Source organism: Podarcis bocagei (genome assembly GCF_964188305.1).
Source record: "Podarcis bocagei genome assembly, chromosome: 10".
In the NCBI taxonomy this organism is placed as follows: Eukaryota; Metazoa; Chordata; class Lepidosauria; order Squamata; family Lacertidae; genus Podarcis; species Podarcis bocagei.
The window spans coordinates 35,019,476-35,034,612 of record NC_138135.1 but is presented as its reverse complement, the minus strand read 5'-3'; the positions used below and the strand labels follow the sequence as shown (position 1 = coordinate 35,034,612).

Below are 15,137 nucleotides of genomic sequence, written 5' to 3'. Positions count from 1 at the left end.
GCTTCTAACAAACCAGAGCAGCACACAGAAACGCCGTTTGCCTTCCCACTGGAGCAGTACCTATTAATCTACTTGCACTTTGACGTGCTTTCGAACTGCTAGGTTGGCAAGAGCAGGGACCGAGCAACAGGAGCTCACCCCGTCACGGGGATTCGAACCGCCAACCTTCTGATCAGCAAGTCCTAGGCTCTGTGGTTTAACCCACTGCGTTATACATAATCTCTACCAAACTCTCATTTCTATATGTATTGTGGCCAATATCAATTGCCCAATGAGTTATAGTTGCTTTTATCATCTCATCTTTTGTCGCCAACTCTATAAAATTTTTATAAATCTTTGAGACTAATTTCTCATTATTTCATAATGCAGCTCTTTTGAATTTCGAACCATCTTCTGAAAAACCTTTTTTCTTTATCTTTTATTTAAACATTTCATTCAATTGGTGATAATGAAACCAAGAAGAAAGAGCGCGCGACCCCCATCCTCAAGGACGAAACCCGGAAGGCTTCGCCAGTCCAACCTCCCACCGCCCAATGGCTGGCGAGCCTTGAAGAAACAGCACAGCTCTCAGCCAATGGCACTCGAGCGCCCTCGAACTCTGTACGGAAAACATCCGTGCGAGGATGGGTAGGCGGGGCGTATCAGGCCGAACAAGATGGCGGCGCCCGGAGCCGGGAAGGTAGCGGCGGCCGCCGCGAGGGCAGCTGTCAAGCCGATCTTCAGCCGGGATTTGGCGGAGGCCAAACGGCGCGTGCGAGAACTGTATAGGGCTTGGTACCGAGAAATACCAAACGCTGGTGAGGAGGCGCAGCTGCAGGCGAGCGACCTCCGCCTCAAGGTCGCGTCCCGAGGGGCGGCGCATGGAGGGGGACGGGCGGGAGGGCGTCGTCGCGGGCTGCGCCCCCTCCCCGAATTTCCCCGCTTCCCCGAACTCCCTTTTCTTTGAGGCCGCTGCCGAGAGAGTGGCCTGCCCAGAACTAAAACCAAGGGCGGGAAGGCAGATCGCTTCCCCGCTTCCCACTCGTGTCACGCTCCTCTCTGACACTTCGGGTCACGCCATCCCAGCCTACGGCGCATCATGCCATCTGCACTGGCGACTGCGAGTACCCAAAGAAGGGTTGGTTCAGCGTTAGCGGCGGTTAGGATACTAAGATGGTGTGCCTTTGATCCATTCAGGATATCTGCCCACCAGTGGCGTGCGGTGACATTTGTGGTAGGGGAACAATCAGGCCAGGGGTCAGCAGACTTTTTCAGCAGGGGGCTGGTCCACTGTCCCTCAGACCTTGTGGGGGGCCCGGACTGTAATTTGAAAAAAATAATAATGAACGAATTCCTATGCCCCACAAATAACCCAGAGATGCATTTTAAATAAAAGCACACATTCTACTCATGTAAAAACACGCTAATTCCCGGACCGTCCACGGGCTGGATTTAGAAGGCGATTGGGCTGGATCAGGCCTCCGGGCCTTTGTTTGCCTACCCATGAATTAGGGCGCCAATGTGCACCCACTCCAGGGGACAAGGTAAGGGTAGGAGGACAAACATGAGGTTTACTCAAGACCCACTGCTAAGGATGCAGCTGTGGCAGCTATGTAAAGGCTGAATTCCCCCCTTCAAACTCAAGCTGCCTGATTATTACTATTTTTTAAACAGCTACTCCTGCACTGTATCAGCTACCGTAAAAATGTAGTTCTTAAAAAGAGCCCCTTTATAAAGACCTGCTTGTGACATCAGGGTTGTTCCGTGCCCTTTCTCCTCCTCACCCCCTAAGTGGTGATGGTTGGGGTCCCCTGGCTGGTCTCCATGATTGGGGAAGACAGCAGCTGGGTGCCTCAACAAAAAGAAGGCACTGTTTTTGACCTTCAGGGTGGGAAGTGGTCTCTGCCCCACGTGCATCACATCGGATGTTTTGCGTGCTGTGGGCTGTGCTGCTGCTGGGCGCTGTTTGGCAAAGGCAACCTGGAGGAAGGGAAGTGCTGACACCAACCAGGACAAAGGACTACAAGGAGTGTAGCTCTGTGCAAGGAGTGCAACCCTCTGAGCAGCTTGGGTAGAGCAGCTAAACGAAGAAAGAGGCTAAGCGAGTAAGGTTCAAGGAGGGCTGGAGGAAGAGAAGGAAGGAGGAGGGAGCATGGAGGGAGGTGTGTGAATATTTTACCAGGAACTTTGGGGATTAGGCTAGTTCCACCGTTCCACAGACTGTATGCCACTGGTGCCAACTCTGGTGGCATGTATGGGGCGGTTCTTATGGAGAATAGTGTTGGTTCACACTACAAGATGGGAGTAACAGTTATATGTCATGAAAGCTTGAAGGACCTTGCTCATGACAGCTGTGGGCTTTTGTCTTTCCTGTAACTTAATGGGTTGTTAACACCTATTAGATCTTCTGTTTAATTAGAGCTCGCTTTCCATGGAATGGAATAAAACAGCCCACTAGTTGAACTGTGTTCAATTGGAAGCAGTAAATGTGTAAAAAGTAACTTTTTAAGTTAAGACCTAACACTCATTTTCTCACCCATTATTATTTTTTGTTTATCATCTAGTGCATCTATACCAGCTGGACATCTCAGTGAAACAGGGCCGGGATAAGGTGCGAGAGTTGTTCATGAAGAATGCCCATGCCACAGACCCTCGAGTTATTGATATGCTCGTTATTAAGGTAAATTAAATAACATTTGCCTTAAATTCAAAGCAAGCATAGGATGTCTGGTATATAGATAAAAAGCAAAAGTAGTTTTCAGACCCCTGTAGAAATGGAGAAGGGGGTGAAAGCCCATAATAGACTTAAGAGAATGCCTCTTTCCATCATAAATGATACATGACTTTTTCTTTATGTAAGCTAAACCGTGTCTTGCAAATAGGTGTGTCTCTAAATGTGGGGTTTCAAACGCTGTGTCATCACAGAAACAATCCATATTCCTGTGGTCTTATCCAAGTTTAGGAGAGAGCCTGCTTATGCCCTTCCTGACACAACTGGCTTGCCCCAGAGTGCTGACCAGTTATGCCTTCTTTACTGTACAGTAGTGCCACCATCATGGAGCATACGAGACTATAGTTTTACTATATACCAAAGGAATCAGTGTCCAAATCTAAATCTGAAGTGGCAGAACCTTTCAAAATACCTCCCCATCTGCTGTGTCTGCCTTGCTCCCAATCTTTAAAAGTATTTTGAGTCAGTAGCAATGTGGTAAGGACAATACCTTTGCCTACAGCTCACTATATATTTCTTCAAGCATACAGCATGTAATGCAACAGTTTCACAACGAACCTCCACTGTCATGTCATGTCCACTTGTCATGTCCATTTGGTTCTTAAAAATCCCAGCTTCATAGAAACCTGATAGTTGTGCCTACCCTGTATTAGCATAATAAATTATTGTAGTAACAGGCCAATTTAAACACCTTTCGTCCTTTTCTGTCTGATATAGGGGAAAATGGAACTCCAAGAGACTATTCACGTATGGAAACAACGGACCCATTTAATGAGGTATTTTCATGAGACAGAATCGCCACGACCCAAGGACTTCCTCTCCAAGTTCTATGCAGGCCATGACCCATGAACTAAATGAACTTTGTGGAGTTGTGATACTGTATGTTCGTCTGCTTCTGTTTCAAATAAAGCCCTGTATATTGAAGAGCTCTTCAGCTGGGAGGTAGCCATGCTGGTACTCTCTGTTCCATACTGGTTCTGAATTCTTGGTGCAGAGGCTTCAGCCATCCTCGATTCCTTTCATGCATTATCTACTTATGATAGCCTGGGTGTACAGTACCCTTGTTGCAACTGGTACCTAAAAAACATGCTGGAGTCCTATGCAAATGTACTTCAAAGTTAGTCCCATTTGAATAAAGTTAAAATGATTCAGTACTCAAAGAACAAAGAGGTTAGAAGTCTGTGTGGGAAAGATTGTGTTCAGTAGTAGAACACAGTGGTACCTCCGGTTGCAAACGGGATCCGTTCCAGAGCTCCGGTTGCATCCCGAGGAATTCGCAACTGGAGGTGCCGCTTCTGTGCATGGCACGTAGAGCGCTTCTGCACACGTGCGTGTGGCGAAACCTGGAAAAATACTTCCGGGTTTACCACGTACGTATCCCAAAGGATATGTAATCAGAGGTGAATGCAAGTAGAGGTACCACTGTATATGTACTTTCACGGGACGCAGGTGGCGCTGTGGTCTAAGCCACTGAGCCTCTTGGGCTTGCCGATTGGAAGTTCAGTGGTTTGAATCCACACAATAGGGTGAGTTCCCGTTGCTCTGTCCCAGTTTCTGCCAACCTAGCAGTTTGAAAGCACACTAGTGCAAGTAGATAAATAGGTACTGCTGCGGCGGGAAAGTAAACAGTGTTTCTGTGCTGCTCTGGCTTCTATCATGGTGTTCTGTTGCGCCAGAAGCAGTTTAGTCATGAGGGCCACATGACCTGGAAAGCTGTCTGGACAAACACTGACTCTCTTGGCCTGAAGCAAGATGAGTGCCGCAACCCATAGTCACCTTTGACTGGACTTAACCATCCAGGGGTCCTTTACCTTTTACCATATGTACTTCAATCCAGGATGCATTGGCTCCGATAAAATCATAAAGATTTGGTTCAAGAATGTACTATTAATAGTTGAACATGTATTTTTCCAGAAAGAGAAACCTGGAACACATTAATGGAGTTTTGCAAAAGCTTAAAACATAAGTGGTAACCCTTGGGCTATCCAAAAGGCAGGTTGATACAGTGGTACCTCGCAAGACGAATGCCTCGCAAGACAAAAAACTCGCTAGACGAAAGGTTTTTCCGTTTTCGATTTGCCTCGCAAGATGAAATTTCCCTATGGGCTTGCTTCGCAAGACGAAAACGTCTCGTGGCTTTGTTTCCTTTGTCTAAAAACAAAGACATGTTTTGTTTATAAAGTTAATTTATTTTCCCTTCAATTTTTGAACTGCTCTTTACAGTATGTGTGACTTTAAAGAGCAGTTAATAAACTGTTGTTGTACCAAATTTGGCTTTGTTTCGACTTTTTTTGACCATAGGAACGCATTAATTGATTTTCAATGCATTCCTATGGGATTTCGTGATTCGCAAGACGAAAAATTCGCTAGACGACAAAAATTGCGGAACGAATTAATTTCGTCTTGCGGGGCACCACTGTATATTACAATGGGCTTTTCTTGCTTCCCGGAGTCCTCTCCCAGAAAATCTGGAACCCATTGTTACTGGGTGTCTTGCCATACCATGAGTATGTAATACATTTACTTTAATACCATTAAGTAAAACAGCACTAAACTGGTGAGTAGTTTTAGCAATCCAACTGTTAACTCTACAGCCTGGGTGCCCCTGCCCTTGGAAAGACTCGTAAGCCAAACCTGAGCAATCTTGAGAATAATCTGGCAGCAAATAAATAGCTCACTTTTATCCTGCCTGCTTTCTTTGTGCAGATAGTTTAGCCTAATTTCTGTTACTGCCCTTGAAATACTATCACCACACTGACGCTTTCCTGAGGAATGATTTCTCAGCCTATTGAGTCTTCTGCCTGCCTTGCAGTAACATTTCTTTAATTCAGCAACCAGAAAGCAGCTAGCCATTAAGCCACCTTGATTACACTTATGAGTTTGTAGCCTACGGCTTCCAATAATTTTCTTTGCTTGCCAGGAGAGTTATTTTGGGGCTTCCTCCCCCCCCCCCCATTCCGTCTATGAAAGCTGAGCCCTATTCCAACCATCCCAAATACAAGTGTAAAAAAATTACACCTATTATGCAAGTAGCTTAATGCTCCTTAACCCAACTTCCATGGTTATTTAATACAGTCGTACCTCGGGTTACATACGCTTCAGGTTACAGACTCCGCTAACCCAGAAATAGTGCTTCAGGTTAAGAACTTTGCTTCAGGATGAGAACAGAAATCGGGCTCTGGCAGTGCGGCGGCAGCAGGAGGCCCCATTAGCTAAAGTGGTCTTCAGGTTAAGAACAGTTTCAGGTTAAATACGGACCTCCAGAACAAATTAAGTACTTAACCCGAGGTACCACTGTACTGTATTCCTTCCCACTATGCAAGGGAGCCCTCCTGTGGTAGAACTGCATGCTGCAGCACTGCTGTGGCCTCCGATTCTTCCTTCTTCAAAAGCTCCCACAAGAAAATCCTGCTTATCTGAAGTAAGAGGGTAGTAATGTCCCCAATTGCTCTGAACAATATTCATTGTTCAATACAAGATTATGCAAGTAGGATCATGTGTACAATTATTTCATAGCAGGGCTAGCAATCATCCTTTTTTTTAAAGCAAACATGGCATAAGCCAGGGATGAATGAGGCATGTGTACTGAAAAGTGACAATCCATTTTTGAATCCACAGACTCTAATCCCATTGACCTTCAGAGCATAGGAAAAACATGTGGTACAAATAAAAATAATGTTTAGGTAAATTGATGATACAGGAAGCAATTCCTCTTTGCCAAATGTTAAGTTAATTTTATCAGAACTTAGACTTGCATGCATCTCTAGACTTTGGTAGGTGACATGAACTCAAGATACCACTTATGAGTCAATACTGTAACACGTCAAGTTCGAAAAGTTATGGCATAATCATTTACTGTACACCAAAATAAAACAGTGCCTGATATCAAAGGGCTTCTGCTCACTATTAGATATCAAGATTCAAAAAAGAAGTATTTTGGAGCAAGTCAGTCTAGCCGAGTTAAATAAAGTTACTTTTTCTGTTAAACATAGAATTTGCAGTTTCTAAAAAAAAAAAAAGAAAAGAAAAGAAAAGAAAGAAAGAAAGAAAGAAAGAAAGAAGAAGATGTAAAGGGGTGAAAGAGAATTGAAATTATTAATGCTTTTCAGCAAAGGTATGGTGCAATAATACTTAATCACACTTGGATCTCTGCATGCAACTTAGGACAATTTAAAGAAGAGATGTAAGCCTTGGTCTGTTACTCTTTATTTGCAATCTAAATCATTTCTTCACACTCATTAGAACAGGGTTCCAAGCACTCTCATGAACTAGGTGTTACATACAATGATTGCTGAACCAAGGAAATATTCTGCCTATGTATGTAGCCAATCCTCATTTACACATGCACAGAGCATTTACTGGTAGAATGGGGGTCCAACTCTCCCAAAATGTCTTCTTTAAAAACTGAAAAGAGGGGCCATGACTAGACATTGACATCAGAATAGTTGTCTATGGCTTTTGCTCTTGTTTTCTCCTATTTTAACCCTGTAAAGAAACAAGAATATGTTATTTCACACTGCAGAATTGGCCCCATGTTCAACCCGTAGGATACTAGCTTTGCAAAAATTAGAGAATGGCAAAGAACACCAGTATTGTGCATATTATAAACATACTGTTTGCTGCTTTCTATACAACACACAGCTTATTAAAACAAGTTCACTGTGACATTGGCAAGTGTATTTAGCATATAGAACAGTGATATTGCCAAATCAGTGTAAACATTTTGGTCATGGCCTAATGAATTTATTGTCTAGTCAGCTGTAATTCTTTCAAAATTATACTCACAAAAAGTAAGACAAAATAGTAACTAAATTATAAGCAGAACTGTTTGCATATGCTTAGTTTATTATATAGGAATAAAACTAGGAATAAAATAATGGGAAAGAAAAATACTAGGAATAAAAGAATGGGAAAGGAAAGGTAGGAAACAGTGCTTTTAGGACAGGAATTGTGATCTAGGGTATATATGTGCTATGATAAGGGGGAGAAGAGATTTCAAAGGCTGCTGCAACTACTCCAATAAAAAAGATGAGCTTCTCAGTGGCCTTCACTGCAAACATTGTAGGGATATGCAGGGTGGGAAAACTGTTTCAGTCTTAAGGCCACATTCCCTTGCAAGAGCTTTTGGGGGTGCATGCCAGTGCTGGATGGGGCATTGGATACAACTCTTTATGCAGCTGACTGCATTCCAGCCAGGCAAAAATCAAGAGGTTTCTACACATACACACCCATACTTCCCATCTTTCATTCACTAAACAGACATTCTAACAGTTCAAGGACACATTCCAGCCAGGCAAAAGCGCAAGGATGAGGAGCAGGGCTGGTGAGGGGAGTGTCCTGGAAAGAGGTACATTCAGCACTCAGGTCTGACGTTCCCCACCTGTAGGACAGTGTATGAGAGGTTGAGATGCAACCAGATTCATTTCTTGCCTATCTTGTACACTCATACTCCATATGTTAGTACCAGTTTTCATGAGAATTTAAGTATAGCTGGAGTTTCTGGGTATCTGTTTTGACCTAACGGGTTTACCAATGAAGGATTGTCTCCAAGTGTTTTATTATGGTTTCACTCACCCTACATCAAATGAAGGGGGCAACTTCAGATAAAGTTTCTGCTTTTATCTATAGCCATACCTATTAATCATCGTCGTCGTCATCTTCTGGTACAAAAATATCATGTTCCTCTAGCAAGGCTGCAAAGTTTTTGCTGATTTGTGTCCCAACATAGAGGAAGGGAATTACAATGGCAAACACACGAAGGAGACCAAAGGGCATCTGCAGAGATTGAGAACCAGTTTAATATCTCTTTCAATGCAAGTCCTGCAGAAAAAGTTGTCATCAACAAATCTCCACAAAGCTGCCAACGTACATAAGTCTAGAGCTGATGGAAAGATTTAAAGAAATGTCATTACTTCAAATGCTTGCACTCATAAATAATAGCACATATTCTTACTGTTCTACTAATTCACGTTTAAACCCACATAGAAAAATATTTGTAAAAATGTCTTCAAATATATGGAAAAACTAAGTAAAAAAAGAGAACAAAACTGAATATTAGTATTAAGCCAGCAACACATTTTATATCCTAAATACATAAATAGGAAAACTAAAAGTTTGCATATTATCAGATACTCCAAAGTGTTTTCCTCATGGGCGGAGGAACCTACTGTAGTAAATGATCCAGCAAAGCATTTTTGCTCTCAATTCAAAGCATGAAACTCAAATAATGGAAAACATAAGTGCAGTACTGTATAACAGCATTACTCAATGTACTGCAGCAGTGATTACCAACTTATTTTAGAAGCACCTAAAATTCATTTAGAACACAGCAGCGAAAATCCTTTATTCTATGGGTCACGTTAGCTCACCTCCCCCTTTTTCTTGGGTTCCTGGCAATTACCTTTGCCTACTGTTTTTGGACCCACTCTCATCTGCTCCTCCTTGCAGCCCCTATTTTCTAGACAAGTGCTTGTGGAACTTCTGAAAACCAAATGTGGGGCTTCCCTTAAAACGTTTCTCCTGGAAAGCTGAGCGGAGGGGGCAGGGAAAGGGCTCTGAAAGGCTACATTCCAGACACCTGACAAAGAGTGGCTGGTCCATCCCACTTCATAGTTGTCAAATGCAACTTGACATGAAAGCAGTCGGCCAGGTATCAGTCATCCGCATTACTAACATTTCCTGTCACCTGCTACAAGGAACAAAAGGGGCAGGAAGACAGGATCTTCGGGAAAGGTCTCCCCTTTCCGGCTTTAACCGAGCTGAAGGAGGAAAAGGAAACACACAAATATACCCTTTTCTTTTTATAAATGACCCCCCCCCCGTAGCCCACAGGCAGGAGAGGGGAGGAAGCGCTCACTATCCCTACGGCTCTTGTCTTACTGATCCTTACGGGATCATTTCCTAGTGGTGCTTCTGTTCTAAAGCCCGCCCCTGCCGCCTTATCCATTGGGCAAACCATCTGCCAAGCCAACAATCCTTTCAAGCCATTGGCTGACACAACGTCCTCCAAGCCCGGCAGCCCATCCCGATTAGCGATTGGCTGGCTTCACTCCCGGCTCGTTTCCCCTCCGCGACCTGAGGCTCCCCTTTGCGCACTCACTTTGACGGGCTTGGGCAAGATGGCGCCAGTCCGGGTGACGGTGACATTTCGCGAGGGGGCAGCGGTCGCCGAGGGGCCCCTCTGGCTCCCGACGGGCCTCGCCCAGCACCCTGCCGCTGCCCACAGGCGCCCAGCCATCTTCTCTGTAGCGCTACCGCTATAGCGACGCGTCCGAAGTGTCGGAAGGATGGGAGGTGCTTTCTCAAATCTCGCGATATGAGGATGAAGGAATAAAATACCTCCCGGGCGCGCGTGGCAGGAGTGATGCCACAGAGATTCGAAAAATATAGATTGCTCTCATCGCCTCGGATGGGTCGTTTCTTGGTTCCTATTTGAAAAGTCCCTCAGGGCCAAAGTGCTCAGAAAACCCAACAGAGGAATCTTATGTTTTAGCTTATCGGGCTTGACCCCAAACAGGAGGAGTTCCTACTTTTGCCAGCTCTAATCCAGTTACCTGTAACTTTGTTTATTTGCTTTCCCAATATTCAGAGAGGTCCCCTGTCAATGAAGTGCCGCTTTACTCTTTATACTCCTTTTAAAGGGCTTATCACATTTCTGTGATGTTAAATGCGTGTGTGTGTGTGTGTGTGTATGAATTGTCCTAATGTTTCTGTTTATTGTGCATCATGTTTTTACATTACCTTTATTTTTGTAAACAACCCTGTGACCATTTTAGTGAAGAGAGTATATAAATCTGTAAATAAATTAAGTTTGTTACCTACAAGAGTGGAGGGGTCTGTGGCTACAGAACAGCAGAGGGCTTGCCAGACTGGGTATCTGGTTGGCATCTGTGGGACATTGGAAAGTAGACTAGGTAAATACTTGGTCTGATCCTGCAGGACACTAATTATGTTAGAACTCCCAGTGAGGGAACTCAAGACACAGTCTCATCATCGTGCAGCCAAACACTACAATATATATATTAAAAAGTTTATTCAAGAATAAATTTGTACTACAAATAACTTTGAAACAGTAGTGTATATTCTTGTTTTAAGTGTAAAACATAATCCATGCAAACATACAAAAAAATGTAATTCAAGGGTGTATGTAGAGCACCATGAAGTTATTAGCTTCCATTTGTTGTACGACCTTAGCAGGTATATTCTGGCTGCTGCTAACATTATTGCAGATCAGAATTTTTTTCTTTGGAGTGGATATATTGCTATCTTCCTTCAAAACATTAACCATTTTCACTGTTGGAAGTGACATATTATTTGCCATGGTAACTTGATTTTATCATATTAAAAACAGTCATGGTGGTTATTCCCTCCCAGCAGGGATAGTCATTCCATTTGAACGTTGCAACTGATTATTACCAGCACTGGTCTGAGCCCAGGATGACTTGGTAAACAATGGTTTGGTTGGCCAATTAGTTATAGTTAAAGTCACTAATGTGCAAGAATGCTAAAGAACAAACCTGATTGCAAAAGTCAGAATGCAGCAATATGATATAAAGGCAGTGTATACTGGACACCATAGAACAGGAATCCAGTGCCTATTGGCATCATTTAAATTAAAGTTAATGGACTTATGACTACAAAACTCACAACTCAGTGATTGCAGTTGAGATGGCTGAAAGTCTAGGTTTATACTGTTCTTCACCCTAGTCGGGCTATGTACACATTAGCGGCTTCCTTAGGAGACTATTGTATAGGTCAGAACAACAGGGCCAAGGGACAAATGTGGCTCTCCAGGTTTCCCCATAGGGCCTTAGAACATTCCCCAAACCACACCCCTCCCTGGCTCTGCTTTACACCCTGATTGTGCTTGCCTGGCTAGAGCAGGTTCTTGAACTCCAATAATGCTTCTTGCTTGTCTAGTTGGAGGATAGAAAGATATGTGCAAGTGCATGTAGAAACTAGACTACAGTACAATGCTAACATCTGCTCTGCCCACTGCTGGCATTCCATGTAATTAAATGGTCACACATTATGATGTTAGTATGTGGGAGCAACTGTCCCTAATTTGTTGGTTCACTTACTCAGATCTAGGTCATGTTGCCTCTTGAAGAGGTTATCTTCAAATACTGACTCAAAATGTAGCGAAAGCCCTAAAAGTGCAGGATTCCTTAGTTATGGATCTGGGAAGCATTTTATAACGTCTACTCTAGGGCAACACTGTGACTAATAGTGTGAAACTACTGGATCAAATTTCACTTCAGCAAGAGGTGGTCTTAGGCAATTTGCTTTGTCCTCCATATGGTGATAAATATACTAGCCTACCTTTTTAGATTGTTGTCAGTAACCTTTATGTAATGTATGTGAAGATTATTGGATATTTGAAATGTGCTATATAAATGGTTAGTATTATTAGTCTAACACAAGGCTCAAAGCAACTGGAATATATAGATTGAATGTCATTAACTGAATTGTATGGCTCAACAGAAATTCAAATTCCTCTCTTGTTAAGAAGCCACTTGAAACATGAGAGCGCCAACTTGAGCTTTACAGCACAGTGCGAAAGAAGTAGTGAAATAAGTATGCCATAGCCTTTTGCTAACACTGCTTGAGATACAGATGGTGCATGGTTAATTTTCAGAGATATTCTGGGCATTCCAAGATCCCCATGGGGATACTATATTTTGAGAGTAACCTAGAACATACATATATTTGCAATTCACCATTCCAGAAAGCAGTATAGGTTCTTTGGCAATTTTGTTGGCCAAGAGCAAATCCACAAGTGCACCAAGAGGTCTGTGAAAACTTGTTTTGCTTCTATTTTTCTCTTTCCTTCCCTCCCTCTTCCCCACATCCCAAAACACTTTCCTCAATACGTTCACAATACATTCTGGCTTTGCAGCCATTCCATCCTCGCCTCGGCTATCTCCTGACCGTACCAGTCGTGCAACTTTGAGAAACAGGCTGTCTCTGGAGACACCGGGCTTTCCTGCACAGCAGAACCAAGGCCTGGAGCAAGCATTCCACCTGCGCTGCTGCAAGCTGGTCTTCGGCGAGGGGGTAAAGGCGGGGGTTTCAGATACCCCACATCATGGTCCAAAACAGCTCCTGCAACAGTGCAACCGTTGACCCATGTGGAGTACCCATTTTCTGAGATGACAGGGTGCTCCTGGAGGGGGACTGCTGTGGAACTGGAAAGATGTCGCTTCCAGGCAGAGGAAGGTCTCTTTGGAGATTTGTGGCAGGTGACCAAGCTCTTCCGCGCTTCCTCCAGCTGCTTCTCTAGTTCTTTAACCACGAGCCTCATGTAATCAAAGCTGGCCCTGGAAAGGGCCTTCACCCAAACCTCCATCGCAGCCTGGCAATCAGCAACCAACACATATGCCTTGCCACCGCTGCCATCGAAGCGGATAGCGAAGGCAAACTCCTCAGCGGCCTCACACAGCTCCACTGTGCAGCCCTCCAGCACAATGAGACCCAGGGGTTCACGGCTCTGCTGCTCCTCGAAGTAGAAAAGCAAGTTGCCTTTGAGGATGAACCAGCAGCGGTGGTAGGAACTGGTGTGGTGGTGGCGGCGCTCCACACGCTTGCACAGAAAGCCCGTGTGGTCTGCCGGAGAGTCGCAAGTGGCATAATGTGCCACGCAACGCTCATTCAGCTTCATTGCCATAAGGGTCCCCTGAGGAGCATAGAGACAGACAGGTTTCCTGATTGCACCAAAAAGTGATATTTTAAAGTCCCAGTGACACCCGGAATATAATTTTAGCTAATATTCCAGCTCATCTATACTGTTGGAGAGAGCAGAGAGTCTTACCCAAAGCCTGGATTTTGATGGATCTGCCTTCTTCCATGGATAGAAGTGTGCTGCAGTCTCGTCTTAGGCCACTAGGTACCCTGCTCTGCTAAAACAAGGGACAAAAGTTGCAAACTTCACTTAGCTTTTACTGCCATTAAAACAGCAGATCTTCGCCTCTTTAATCAATAGCGGCACCCTCTTCTGGAAGCTGGAACGGAAACCACATTCGGATGTTTTCCCCCTTTTTATACATAGAGCAATCAAGCTGACGGGAGTAACAGCAAGTTGGATTAATGGCCAACTGAACTGAGTCTCCAGAGTCAGAAAACTCACAGGAGAAGATGGAGATATTTTTAAAGCCCCAGAAATCAGGCTGCCTGCCTAGTCCCCAGGATGGGGTGGAGTGGGGGGGGGGTCTCCCAAAAACGGAGCTTGCGGAAGATGGTTTTGATCTCGGGGAGAGCAGGCCTGCTCTGAAAGCCAGGGGACAGATTCTATCTCTAACCTTACCTTGTTCCAACGCGGGATCTCTAACCTCTTCATCCATTTCGGCGTACCCCGTTACCCCTGCTTTAATTAACGTGTTGATTTTAAGGCGGCTGTTTTGTTTTGTCCTCCCTCTTTCTCTGCGGAGCTCTGACTATTATTGGTTTAGAGCAATTTCGTAATGCAAAACCCGGAGCTCAAGATCGCTTCTGGAGTAGCAAGCCCAGGGATGGCTCTTTAACAATCCACGTTTTCCAACCCGCCTCACAATACAGAGCGGAGGTTCCACTTTTTTTATTCCCCCATTCCTACCCCCCCCCCCAACTGCTCTGCTTTTTCTCTTGAGGTCTTGGAAGCCACGTATAGAAGAATCAGACACGGAAGACTTGATTCGCCGTCTCAGACCTTTATGATTAAATCGTCTTCCTTGGATGTTTCAAAGCCTTTCATGACCCTATCTTTATGTGAAATGGGTTCAATAGTCAACATCCACATCTCTCCCAGTATCTGCATTGCTCCCCCGCGCCCCAGATCCTTTGTCCCAAAGAATCGCATTTTTTCTGAGAAATGGTATATTTCTCACTCTGCCCCCCACCCGAGCGTTTGCAAGAGCCGGATCAGGGCTCGTCGCAAAAGGCAAAAAAAAAAGTGCAGGACAAGGACATACAACAAGTTTTCTTGATGATCGTGCTAATTTATAAGGATCTCCCAAGGGCTCTTACATCCATAGCCACTCTTGCTTATTATGCTAGGATCTTCCTTGACAGCAACGCCAAGGTCGGGTCAAGCTGGAAGTGTAATATTGGCGGTGCCACTAACGTGTCGGTGCTAAAGTTGTGCGAAACATAAACAAAGTACATGCAGAATGGGCTTTTAAAAACATATACATGCTACTTTATAGCCACCAGAGGGCATCACATAGCCGCATGCAGCAATTTCACAGGACTAGAAGGAAGCCCTTCAGTCAGAAAACAAACAGCACCGGACTCCCGAAGTTGTTGTTGTTGTTTAGTCGTTTAGTCGTGTCCTACTCTTCGTGACCCCATGGACCAGAGCACGCCAGGCACTCCTGTCTTCCACTGCCTCCCGCAGTTTGGTCAGACTCATGCTGGTAGCTTCGAGAACACTGTCCAACCCTCTCGTCCTCTG

At 44.4% G+C, this 15,137-nt stretch overlaps 3 protein-coding genes and 1 long non-coding RNA gene across 9 annotated transcripts; 2 read left to right on the top strand and 2 right to left on the bottom strand.

Moving 5' to 3' along the window:
• The first annotated feature begins 622 nt into the window (after positions 1 to 622).
• Positions 623 to 3,634, top strand: NDUFA6 (NADH:ubiquinone oxidoreductase subunit A6). The gene is made up of 3 exons (XM_081209614.1): positions 623 to 797; positions 2,544 to 2,659; positions 3,428 to 3,634. The coding sequence occupies exons 1-3, from the start codon at positions 656 to 658 to the stop codon at positions 3,557 to 3,559; spliced, it is 390 nt and encodes a 129-aa protein (XP_081065740.1). The 5' UTR covers positions 623 to 655; the 3' UTR covers positions 3,560 to 3,634.
• A 1,501-nt stretch (positions 3,635 to 5,135) lies between these two features.
• Positions 5,136 to 6,842, top strand: LOC308596412. Its single transcript, XR_014012521.1, has 3 exons — positions 5,136 to 5,771; positions 5,999 to 6,710; positions 6,754 to 6,842. It is a non-coding gene; the product is annotated as an uncharacterized lncRNA (long non-coding RNA).
• A 57-nt stretch (positions 6,843 to 6,899) lies between these two features.
• On the bottom strand, positions 6,900 to 10,010 carry SMDT1 (single-pass membrane protein with aspartate rich tail 1). Its single transcript, XM_081211337.1, has 3 exons — positions 9,810 to 10,010; positions 8,345 to 8,485; positions 6,900 to 7,195 (listed from the first exon to the last, which is right to left on the bottom strand). Exons 1-2 carry the CDS (start codon positions 9,945 to 9,947, stop codon positions 8,348 to 8,350), a joined length of 276 nt encoding a protein of 91 aa, XP_081067463.1. The 5' UTR covers positions 9,948 to 10,010; the 3' UTR covers positions 6,900 to 7,195; positions 8,345 to 8,347.
• A 715-nt stretch (positions 10,011 to 10,725) lies between these two features.
• Positions 10,726 to 14,172, bottom strand: PHETA2 (PH domain containing endocytic trafficking adaptor 2). 6 transcript variants are annotated; one of them, XM_081211334.1, is made up of 3 exons: positions 14,013 to 14,172; positions 13,521 to 13,608; positions 10,726 to 13,413 (listed from the first exon to the last, which is right to left on the bottom strand). In XM_081211334.1, the coding sequence occupies exon 3, from the start codon at positions 13,374 to 13,376 to the stop codon at positions 12,585 to 12,587; it is 792 nt and encodes a 263-aa protein (XP_081067460.1). In that variant the 5' UTR covers positions 13,377 to 13,413; positions 13,521 to 13,608; positions 14,013 to 14,172; the 3' UTR covers positions 10,726 to 12,584. The 6 variants fall into 6 exon arrangements, with proteins under 6 accessions (XP_081067460.1, XP_081067458.1, XP_081067459.1 ...); XM_081211332.1 differs by having other exon boundaries at positions 10,726 to 13,385; XM_081211333.1 differs by having other exon boundaries at positions 13,521 to 13,605; positions 14,013 to 14,170.
• Positions 14,173 to 15,137: the final 965 nt, after the last annotated feature.